This window comes from Aquarana catesbeiana, linkage group LG05, assembly GCF_042186555.1.
Source record: "Aquarana catesbeiana isolate 2022-GZ linkage group LG05, ASM4218655v1, whole genome shotgun sequence".
In the NCBI taxonomy this organism is placed as follows: Eukaryota; Metazoa; Chordata; class Amphibia; order Anura; family Ranidae; genus Aquarana; species Aquarana catesbeiana.
In genome coordinates this window covers 614,873,071-614,885,384 of record NC_133328.1, presented here as the reverse complement: position 1 = coordinate 614,885,384, position 12,314 = coordinate 614,873,071, and the positions used below count along the sequence as shown (strand labels likewise).

The window sequence follows — 12,314 nt, the reverse complement described above, 5'->3', positions numbered from 1 at the left end:
CCGAGTTAGAAACATTAGATTTTACATACGACTTTTACTTACAAACAGAGGGTGACAACAGGAAGTAAGAGGAAATCTACCCCTAGGAAGGGAAATTCACTCCTGTAAGAGTTATTATGGGGAAAAAGGTGTCTCCACTGATGCTTTATCACCAATCCTTATTTCCACAACAACCCAAAATTTTCAAAATCCCATTGTCACAGGGACACAAAGTGAGGTGAAATCTTTTGAACAGGGGCACAGACAGCAAAATAAACGTTACAGGGGTGTTATCCTTTCCCTATGCTATCTAAAAAACGTAAAAATTGTACCTGGTCTAACTTGCATACAAATTCAACGTATGAACATACCTACAGAACCTATCTTGTTTGTAACCCGGGGACTGCCTGTATTCTGTCTTTGGTACATTTGACTTGTAATATATGTTCTTAAACTGAGTTGTTTTGTTTGGCATTGCGATTTAGTTGCTGATCAACAAAAGCCATGCATCTTTTTTTATTTCCCTTTATGAAATTGGGGTACCACTTCGTTTTTGTGCCTTTTTGATTGACCTCTATAAAAGAAATGTGCATGATATAAGCAGGGACTGAAATATTATATTGTATTGAATGTGACAAGCTGTAAATTGCTGCATTGTGTCATGTGGTTGAGTCACTTTTTTTTTTTTTTCTGTTTCTACAATAGACTTAGGAGCTCTCATTACCTGATGTCACCTTCAAATTACAAGATAACAATTACTTAGCATTGTGAATGACGCTGACATCCAAACTTGTGCGAAAAAAAGAAATTAATATTAGAAGCTTTCTTTAATGTTTTGCAGATCATGTGCAGAATGAGGAGAACTACGCTCAGGCTTTAGATAAATTTGGAAGCAATTTTTTAAGCCGTGACAATGCAGATTTGGGCACAGCGTTCGTAAAGTTCTCCACACTCACTAAGGAACTCTCAACACTTCTCAAGAACCTGGTAAGTGGCTGTAAGACGTTTCAAATGTTTCCCTATGAAGGACTAAACTTACAAATAGAAGAAAACACATAGCAATTTTTTTACCCTGGAACTTTTCACCAACCAGCCCTCTGTTAAAGCGGTTGTAACCCTAAAAAGGAAAAAATAAGAGCTTCTGTTCCTTTAGGGCAGTGGTGGCGAACCTTGGCACCCCAGATGTTTTGGAACTACGTTTCCCATGAAGCTCAACTACACTGCAGAGTGCATGAGCATCATGGGAAATGTAGTTCCAAAACATCTGGGGTGCCAAGGTTTGCCATCACTGCTTTAGGGCATGATCTATAGCAGGGATCTGCAATTAGCGGACCTCCAGCTGTTGCAAAACTACAAGTCCCATCATGCCTCTGCCTCTGGGTGTCATGCTTGTGGCTGTCAGAGTCTTTCTATGTCTCATGGGACTTGTAGTTCTGCAACAGCTGGAGGTCCGCTAATTGCATATCCCTGATCTATAGCATAGTGCTATAGATCAGGGATATGTTCCTGTGTCCCCCTATGTGGACTGACCACGGTAATTATGGCCGCTGATCCACAATACCGTGGTCAGTTTAAGTGCCTCCGTCATCCAACTCTTTGCTCTCCCCCCCTGCCTGTTAAATCCGAAGCCTGTGTGTGAGAACGATCTCCCCCCTGCCTCCCTGTGGTTTGAAAATAACTTTTTAAACTGCCATCTCCTCTGTTTTATCAAGATATAAAGTACTGTGTCCCGTTTTTTCTTTCTTTTTTTTAATTATTATTTTAACCCTAAATACATTTTTGCGCAACTCGGCGGTGCGGACTCCTCTGTTGGCCGGCTGACATTAGAAGGGAATCTCCCGCTGCTCTCCTTAGATTAGAGAAGGAAAGTGGAGGCGGACACATGACAGCACATAGGCGCTGTGAGGAAAGGTATTTAGGATCTGAATTAAAAAAAAAAAAAAAAAAAAAAGGGAACACAATACTTTATATCTTGATTAAAAAAAAAAAAGAGGGACTGAAAGTTATTGCTTATTCTGACTTTACAACCACTATAAAACCAGTGTATTTTGCCCTTTATCCAATTTGAAGTCACGGTGACATGGATTCTCAGAAAATTGTTTAGTTATATTGATTCATTTATCAGCTTTTATCTAATAAAAAGAAAATTGAGACGTCTACATCCACAATTGGCATATTGAGGGTCCTAGGATTCTGGATGTAGACATCTCAATTTCTCCCCCATATGCTTCAGTGTAATGCACTTCTCTTCCTGATTTCCTTCTTGTTTACACTCTCCTAAGTCCGCCATCCTTGTACTTCACTTGCGCTGTTTTCAGGTGCTGGGGACCAGTAATCCAGCTCTGCAGATGTGTCTGCATCATCCGGTACACAACAGTCCCCTCGTAGCAACCATTTATAAACAATAAACATACTTATTAAAGTTGAACAAAACCAATATAGGTTCCCTTTAAAATGTTAGGTTCCAAAAATGCATGATAACTCATTTTATCTACCCAGAGTGTGCTGTGAGGACCAAATGAAATCCCTACTTTAGGAAAGTGCATATCTCCTGGTGCCTTTCTGAACATTATAGCAGCCTAGGTCACATAATGTCAGAAACCATCAAATCAGGCCGATACAGAAGTACAGTTAAAATCACACTTGTTTAATAATAATAGAAAAAAAACAAACGTAGTCACAACAACAGTAACCAGAACGGATAGTCAGCCAAGCCAAAAGCCAGGGAAGTGGAACAGCAAGCAGGATCTGGAGCCAGAAGGGATGTCATCAAAGCCAGTCTTGAACAGGATCGGCGGAGAGCGTCTCAGTTTCTTTGATGTTGACCAAGGCGAAGGCAGAGCTCCTCTGGACTGGACGGCTTAAGTAGGCAGGACTGACGAGCAGGATATCATCAACAGCTGAGTAACACTGGAGAGAGATGGGAGCTGGCAATTAACCGACAGCTGAGCAGCCAGCTCAGAGAAGGAAGGGCTGAGCCCAGCCCTGACACATAATGTCATCACTCCCTGTTCTGGAACATGGTTGTTTTTCACTGCTACATCACTGTGGTCTAAACTACACAAACATTTTTTAGTGGCCAAAAAAAAAACTTGCTACAGCTGAGAATTGAGATTCTCTACAGTTTAAATAGTCGGATAATGGCTTATTAAAGATGCCTGATTGGTTGCTGGCTCTCTGTTTGATTCGTGTGAGCAAAAATGTTCTTGACACTGATTACAATTTTTAAATCCAAGAACAAAAACTGAAATATTTGCAGATGTGGTGGTTGTGTTTTTTTCTCCCACTTTTTCACCAGGTGATCCTGCCAGTAATACAGCAAGTGTTCTAGGGTAACGGCGCTCTCTAACTGTGCTGTATCTATGGATGAGCAGTGTTTTCACCTTAGGGCAGGGAGCATGTAAGGACTATGGAAACCCTTACTCATTTCTGTAACATAGAGGGAATGTTCTGTAGTTCACAGAGGTGAAATGGGCGGGGCTGAAAACAATGCTAAATGTGCATAGGAACTTGCCAGGTCACTGGGTTTCTGCAGAATATGATGTTTTTTTTTTTTTTTTTTCTTGCACTTCTCAAAAAATAATACAAGACCCTTTTAAAACACTTTTTATATGCTTTTAATATTATCCCTTTCATGACTAAGCCTATTTTTGAAATTTGGTGTTTACAAGTTAAAATCCATATTTTTTGCTAGAAAATTACTTAGAACCCCCAAACATTATATATATTTTTTTTAGCAGAGAATCTGGAGAATAAAATGGAGATTGTTGCAATATTTTATATCACACGGTATTTGTGCAGCGGTGTTTTAAACGCAAATTTTTGGAAAAGGGACACTTCCATGAATTTTAAAAAATCCAAACAGTAAAGTTACCCCAATTTTTTGTATAATGTGAAAGATAATGTTGCGCCGAGTAAATAGATACCAAACATGTCACGCTTTATAATTGCACGCACTCGTAGAATGGCGACAAACTATGGTAGCTATGAATTTCCATAGGCGACGCTTTAATTTTTTTTTTACGGTTACCAGGTTAGAGTTACAGAGGAGGTCTAGGGCTAGAATTATTGCTCTCGCTCTGACGATCGCGGCGATACCTCACATGTGTGATTTGAACACCGTTTACATATGCGGGCGCGACTTCCGTATGCGTTTTCTTCGCTGCGCGAGCTCGCGGGGACGGGGGCGCTTTAAAAATTTTTTTTTTTTTTTTTATTTTATTTATTTTTAGATTTATAAAAAATGTTTTTAAAAAAATGTTTTTTTTTTACTTTTATTGCTGTCACAAGGAATGTAAACATCCCTTGTGACAGTAATAAGTGGTGACAGGTACTCTTTATGGAGGGATCGGGGGTCTAAAAGACCCCCGATCCCTCCTTTGCACTTCTGAATACTGTATATTTTTTTTAAATTCGGCGCCATTGGCAGCCGAGTAAACGGGAAGTGACATCATGACGTCGCTTCCGCGTTTACATTGAGAAGGCTGGAACGAAGCCACCCACGGCTTCGTTCCAGCCCGCCCACAGCCGCCGGAGACAGCCGATTGGACACCGGGCCTCCCGATCGCACGGGAGGCCCGGTAAGAGCGGCGGGAGGGGGGGGTGTCCCCTCCCGCTCCTCCGGTTTAACAGCCGAGCGGCTTTTAGCCGCATCGGTTGTTATATAAGGGTAGCCGATCGCCCGCTCTAAACAACGGTACCGGGATGATGCCTGCAGCTGCGGGCATCATCCCGGTATAACCCCGGAAAGCCGAGTACGCATATCTGCGTACGGTCGGCGGGAAGGGGTTATATTACAGTATATAACAGTTTAATGCTGTACTCCAGGCAAAAAGATAAACGTAAAGTAGAAATACAGTATGTATAAGGAAGCCATTTTACAGATTTGTATTTCTGTCCATGCAGTTCTGAGATTTACATAGCTCTATCCCAGAGCAGCACAGCCATGTCTGGGAGGACCGGAGACCTGATTTTACTCTGCTGCAGTTTAGAAATGCTTGCATGTCTTTTCCCCATCCCCACCTTATGACTAGGCAGTGAAAGGAGAAGCAGCAGACTGAAGAGCTCATCTCTCTGTCACTCTGCTCTCTCCTTTTTGTTATCATGTCCCTTACCACTGCAGACCAACTTAAAGAGGAAGTAAACCCTGATGGGTTTTACTTCCTCTTTATTTCCCTGCAAAGGTAAAGCATAATGCATAGTATCCCATTATGTGTCACTTACCTGAAAACGAAGCCTGCGATGCCACCACTGTCCCTACTAGCAGCGAGCGTCCATCTTCGCCCCTCTTCCTTCCGGGGCTGCGAATGACCCCCTTTAGAAACGGCACGATCAGCCCTTTTTAAAGTGCGCACGGCTTTATTGTAACTATCTCCTAAACCGTGGAGGTTTAGAAGATATTTCCAGCACCTACAGGTAAGCCTTAATATAGGCTTACCTGTAGGTAAAAGTGGTTGTACAGGGTGTACAACCACTTTAATAGCTTCTGTTGCTGCTTCTCCTGCCTTCTGTGAAGCAGCTTATAATGGACTGGTACCAAGTCAAATCCAGCTACTTACATGGCTGTAAAAAAACAAACAGAAAGAAAAATAAAACAATATTTTTCAAATATATTAAGGAATTCTACTATTGTTCTATGTCTTTTATTTATGCCCGAAGTTCAGCTTTAAAGTGGTTGTAAAGGCTGAACGTTTCCCTTCATGCATTCTGTGCATAAAGGTAAAAAAAACCTTCTGTGTGTTGCTCCCCCCACAGCCCTCCTACTACTCACCTGAGCCCCCTCTCAATCCAGCGATGTGCACGGGAGCCTCTGCTGTCCTGGGACACCCTCTCCTCATTTGCTGAGCCAATGGCTCCCACTGCTGTCAATCACAGCCAGTGGGCCAATGAAGAGAGAGCGGTGGAGCGGCTTGCTATTGGGACTGGTTAAGGGGGAGGAGCAGTGCCAGGGGGGACCCAAGAAGAGGAGAATCGGGGCTGCTCTGTGCAAAACCACTGCACAGAGCAGGGAAGTATAACATACATGTTTTTTTTTTTTTTTTTGCTAAAAACCGAACCTTTAATACCACTTTAAAGTAGAACTTAACTATATCTGAGCACCACAAAATGAGAATGATTTTTATTTATTTATTTTTTTAACATAGAGTTTATTTATTTGTTCTGAACAAACAGAAATAAAAAAACAAGTTACATTAGTTCAAGACAGATAATGTACAATGATCGTCTATACCATGTCAAGTCAATAAGTACAGTGAAAATAATACAATTCAATGTCACACAATGATTTTTATTTTTAATATTCAGAGCAAACACCCCCATACATCCATGTCTCCATGCTTTAATATGTTGAGAACTCACTTTGTAAAACACCCCTCTAGCATTTTTAGTTGCAGCCATGTTGAGTAAGGGCAGATGATTCATGTTGCATTTACTTCCTGAAATCCATCTGCCTTTAGCTGAGGCATGCAGGCAGGGGGATGTGCTTAGCTGAGAAAGCCCCTCCTCCAGATGAAAGAAATACAATGCCCATGAAGACTTATTGGATGTATGACATCATTATGGCCTAGGCCAGAAACCAGGAAGCAACTTAAGAAATGCAAAAATAAAAAAAAAAAAGTTTTAAAAAGTAAATATAATATTCCATCCTATTTACTAATTCTATCAGCATAAGGATTAAAAATAGTTAATGTTGACTGGGAAAGTAGGGTGCTTCTTCCTTGGGCAAAGATTTCCACATGCCCCCTGAGGACTCCGGATCAAGATTCTGCAGTGAAGCTGGGTTAAGTAAAGTGAACATGTGTTCTGTAGCCTGAAATGCTTGTTGAAAGTATTGTGAAATTTTAATATAGTCAGACTGATTCATTCTGATTGTTGATGGGCTGCTGAGGTTTTGTTCCTGCACATCCTCTTAATTTTTCATTGTGCTTTTTTTTTATAGCTCCAGGGTTTAAGTCACAATGTCATCTTTACGCTGGACTCTCTTTTGAAAGGAGACCTCAAGGGAGTAAAAGGGGTGAGTGAAACATTTATAGATGTCTGTGTTTTATAGTACTGTATGAAGAAGAAAAAGAAGATCCCGTTTTAACGGAAAAGTGAGACATTGTTTTAAAGACCAGTCCCTTAAAAGGAGGAGCTGCTCAAATAAAATTACAGTGGAACCTCGGATTACGAGCATAATCCGTTCCAGGAGTATGCTCGTAATCCAAAGTACTCGCATATCAAAGCGAGTTTTCCCATTGAAGTCAATGGAAACGAAAATAATTTGTTCCACATTGCACTTCAATTGATGCAATACCATATGCGGCCAGAGGCGGAGGGGCGCCGGAGAGCCTTGGAAACGGCCAAAAAGGCCCGAGAAGACTTCGGCTGACCTCGGCAAACCTCGGAAAGACTTCCTACCCGAGATTTGCCAAGGTCAGCCGTGCTGTCCTCAGGCCTTTCCGTGCATTTCCGAACGGCGGCTTTCGGCTCCGGCGCCCCACCCCCCCTCAGGCCAGAAGCGGTACACCGCTTTGGCCTGAATCCTGCTCGTTTTGCGAGACAATACTCGCAAACCGAGTTACGATTTTTAAAAATACAGCACTCGTATTGCGAAACGCTCTTTAACCACATTACTCGCAATCCGAGGTTCCACTGTACTAAATACAAGTTAACAGTTCAATGTGAGAGAAGTAGTTACATACAGAGGTGCACCTGACATGACACCTTGAAAGGGTACCTGCACACAGCACTGATGATAGAGCATTAGAATTCCTTGCTGAAATATCAGCCGTTTATTTTGCTTGTAATAAAAATTCTTCTTCCCAGAATGCAATATTTTTTTGAGAGGTGTTTTGTATGCACATATACGCATACAAGCCTAAAATACTGACCAGCAACTCGAATTTCTGCCTTTTTTTTTTTTTTTCCCTGATCTGTACACACCACATCTGTATGCCTCTTTGTGTACAGTACAAACAAATGACCACTGCCCTCACCTACAACTGGCCTTTGCAGCAAGGAGCACATGGAAGGGTAACACAAACAAAACCAAATCAATTCCCAGCTCAACTTACCGACTGTCTGCAACCAACCGAATTATCCTGTCTAACAGTATGCGTTAAAAACAGGGTTTTAGTTGGCACACATTTGAAAACACATGCGTAAGCTGCAGTGCCACTTCATGGCACCCCAATATTATCTGCAGTCCTAACTTTACATTTTGAGAGCCTCCACAGTGGCAGCACATGCATTATAATGGATAGGCAGAGGGCAGGTGAGCCTGGAAGGAACCCACCCCTCCTTAAAGGCACAGGGGTGCACTGGACACCCAGCACATAGCACTATGGCAGCAAAGATGTCCAGTGCGTCCCTCTACCCCCTACCAACATTACAAACAAATGGTCACTGCCCCCACCTATAACTGGCCTTTGCAGCAAGGAGCACATGGAAGGGTAACGCATGCAATACAAAACCAAATGCCCAGCTCAACTTACCGACCAGCCTGCTAACCAACCGAGTTATCCTGTCTAACAGTGTGCGGTACAAACAGGCTCTTTGTGTACAGGCATATTGAAAACAATGGTCTGCATGTATATTAATTTAAAAAAATGCCTGTGTGCCTAGGAGCCAGTTTATACAGAGAATTGCACAGGGATTCGCTGTGCATTTTCCTGTTTTTCCGTGCGCTGCAATTTCAGCCTACTCCTTTTTTTTTTTTTTAATGGGCTGAAATCACATTGCACCAAAAGTAGTGCATGCTCGGCTTTTGGAAACTTACTGCAGCCAAATTGCACGATACTTCTGTACTGTGCAGTCTGGTGTGAGCAAACGCAATGTATTTACTTCCTGCGTTTGGGGTTTTAGTGCGATTTACCGTAGTTTTAGCGGCACTTTTAAACCCCCGCTAGCATCTGAAGAAAGGGTTAAATGTGCCTGAAAAGCACCACTGCCGAAGCGCTTCGGCAGCGGTGCCCATTCATTTCAATAGAGCTCCAAAGAAGCTGCTTGCAGGACTTTTTCTAACTTCCTGCAAGCACACCACTCCAGTGTGAAAGCACTCGGGCTCTTACACTGGGGCTGCAGGGAAGGTATTTATCAGGCGCTTTACATGCGCTATTTTTAGCCCTTTAGCCCCTGAAAAATGCCTCCAGTGTGAAAGGGGTCTAACTTGACACCTACTGTAGATTGCAACTGCAGTGCATTTTGAATGCAGTGCAGGAATCGTGCACGGAAAGCGGGTTTCCTGCAGTGTGTTCTGGTGTGAATGGGCCAAAAGCTGGTGCCTTACCCACTACACTACATCTTGCTTATTGGCAGCACAGATTATTTAGATCAGGATACTGAAGCTCTTGCTGCACCATGGGAGCAGATTTTGCTGGTTCACCTCTGCTCGGCTTTGTCATCCTAAGGAGTATGATTGACGAATTACAGAAATACAATTTAAATCCACACAGTTGAAGCAAGGAGACACTAGAAATTCAAGAGGAACTGCAGTCTGCTCACATAATTTGTAATAAAAACTTCTTTGCCATTCTGAAGCTTCCCTCCAACCACTTTGCATATTATTTTATATATACTGTGCTTCTGTACTTGCCAAATATGCTGCAAACATCTCCCTCCACTGAGTTTGGCTGCAACCATTTTAAATGTGGGCAGCTGAAGCTGCTGCCTGTTTACTTCCTGGATTTACACAGAGGCACACCTCCAGCTCTGCAGCTCTCATTGGTCCTCTCATGACTCACCCCCCATCCCTTCCTGGCAAACTGTCACGAGAGTGAGAGAGAGAGCTGTACATGATGTTATAAGCCTAGGCTAATGACCAGACGAGAAACATGAAGGGGGCTGTTTAAGGTATTTACTGGCAGAAAAAAAAATGTTTTACTATCCAAAGGACAAGGACAGAAGATTTAATAGATGGAAAGATGAAAAAAATGACTGAAGCTTTAAGTCTGAATTCACAGAATGTTTTATATATGTAAATACATATGTTATAAAACACATATAATATATATTTTTTGTTACATTATAGTTGTTTTATGTGGCATGTCTCGTCCATTCTAGAAACCTATTGGAATATTTCTATGTCTTATTCTTATTATTATTTTCTTTCTTAAAGAGTTTTGGTAGCCATACAAAAAATGTCAATACAGCATGGCATTACATTTCTAAAAAATGATTTTTTCTTTTTTTTTTTTCTCTTTCAAGGATCTCAAGAAGCCATTTGACAAAGCCTGGAAAGATTATGAAACTAAATTGTAAGTCCAAATATATTATTTTAATTTTCTTTACTGAATTCTGCTTGCTTTAGTAAAGTGATGACTATTTATTGATTTAATGACGTGAGTGGAGAAAAGATAAATTGTCTGTCCCGTTCTGTCCAAAACCTAAAGCTGAACCTAACTGTATCTGAGCGCCACAAGATTGGGTTAGAGCAACCTTCAATATATCATCTAGCGATCACTAGAAAACGCCCGGTCTTGTCTTGGAGATTACACAGGGCTGAGAACTGTCTTTGCGGACCGAAGTGGAAATGTTGGGTGACAGGCAGCCAATCACCACGGCTGTTGCATGAGATTTAGAGAAGCAAGCCGGATGTTGTTTCAACACAAACTGTTGAGAAATCACTTTGAAAAACACCCCCTAGTATTTTTAGCAGTGGCCATACAAGTAAGGGCAGATGACTTGTGTAGCAATTACTTTGTAGAAACCCCTTGTCCCTAGCTCAGGTATGCAGACAGGGGGGTGTGCTTAGGTGAATAAAGCCTCTCCTCCAGATGAAATAAAGGAAATGCCCTTGAAGACTCCTGTGATTCATGACATCATTTTGCGCTAGAGTTAAAAATATGTAATGTTGATTGAGAGACTTTATTTCGGCTTCAAAAAATGAAAATAAAAACGTTTGGTTTGATTTGGCTTTAAATCAGATACATGATTATAGAAGACAAGTCCACTTTTGTCATAAGAGCTAACAGATGTCATTGTAGAAACTACAGCTCTAGGGTTTCATAAGGCTCGGTCAGAAATTAAAAGATTGGCTGGTCCTTCGTCTCAAGCAAGGTATAGTATGTGACCATGGCTGTGGAATCTGAAAGCAGAGAGTTTGACAGTTAAGGTATTTTTGTGTTCATTTGTGCTGGTAAAACAGTGATGAATACAATAGATAAGCTGGTGCGCCCTTTACTGGAATGAACTAGTTACAGGATTTGCATGTCAAGTGAGGATTGAATTGTCCAATATTCCATCTATTCCTTTCCAGCCAGGGCCCTTCCATTGAGACTATTGAGATTATGGCTAAGGCCTGGGTACTGACAAATCTAAATTTGTCCGGTTGAGCAGACCATCTGAATTTCACACCTGTGTGTGGCCCTCTCTTCAACAGAAATTGATTGTTGGATCAACTGTCGAACGGACATGCTAGAAAACTTTCATTGATCAGCGGCTACAGCCAATCGGCTGCAGCTGCTGGACGGTGTATTTTGGCAATGTAGAGTTGTGCTGTCAGAATACGATGTCCCAGAAGGGGAGATTCCTCCATCCACTTTGGCTGAAGGAAAACACCAATTGTCTAAATGTCCAGACATTTGCTGCACCCGGTGTGAGCATTGTCGCAATGTGATTCTTCTAGTAGGGAGCAGAAGTATGCTCGTCTGACCATCAATAATATGGTTTCCACTTGTGTTCTTCCACAGTAAAAGTATCATGGACATGATCGTAGACTGGCCAAATTCTCAGTGCTCTTTGTCTATAAGATGTGTGCTTTTCTCCAGCCAGTCTAATTGCTCAGTAGCGCCAATGTCCTGAGATTTCTCAAAAAGAAGCTTGGCTTTTTTTCCCTAAAAAATTATACTTGCCTAGGTGGATGCAGCATCTGTCCCCCGCTGGCTCTAAGACTGAGAACCGCTCAGTCTCAGCTCGGTTCTCAGAGCTCTGTGAGCAGAGAGCTGGTGACTGCCAGTCATCGTCTCTCTGATCTGCCCCCTCCTCGTTCACTGAAGCGCTGAGCTGTGGAGGGGGTGGGAGCGACTGGCTTGGACTCTCAACAGCTCGCTAAGAGGCTGAGCCGAGTGCCGGTCCAGGATTGTGAGCGGATCCCAACTTTGTTGTGATCTTGGGCCAGCTCTATGATGTCAGCCGACAGCAGGCTTCAGCCCGTTGTCTGCTGAAAATGGGTCACAGGAGTGTAGAACGAACTGTACTCTTGTGATCCACAGAAGTACAGCCAAACAAGCTTTGGCTTTACTTCTCCTTTAATTGCTGCCTTAGCAGAAACATTCTGTTCTGTCACCCGAACTGATCTTTGTTTTTATTTTTTTTTTTTGTTTTTATTGTCTTCATGTATTTCCTTTTTCTCCTCT

General features: G+C 42.1%; 1 protein-coding gene across 4 annotated transcripts in view; it reads left to right on the top strand.

Moving 5' to 3' along the window:
- The window catches only part of ASAP1 (ArfGAP with SH3 domain, ankyrin repeat and PH domain 1), a 411,321-nt gene that overhangs the window by 272,786 nt on the left and 126,221 nt on the right, over nt 1–12,314 (top strand). For all 4 annotated transcript variants that reach the window (XM_073632258.1, XM_073632260.1, XM_073632259.1 and 1 more), the window contains 3 exons: nt 821–966; nt 6,917–6,991; nt 10,165–10,214. In XM_073632258.1, coding sequence (XP_073488359.1) covers nt 821–966; nt 6,917–6,991; nt 10,165–10,214 — 271 coding nt within the window. The remainder of the gene's footprint in view (nt 1–820; nt 967–6,916; nt 6,992–10,164; nt 10,215–12,314) is intronic.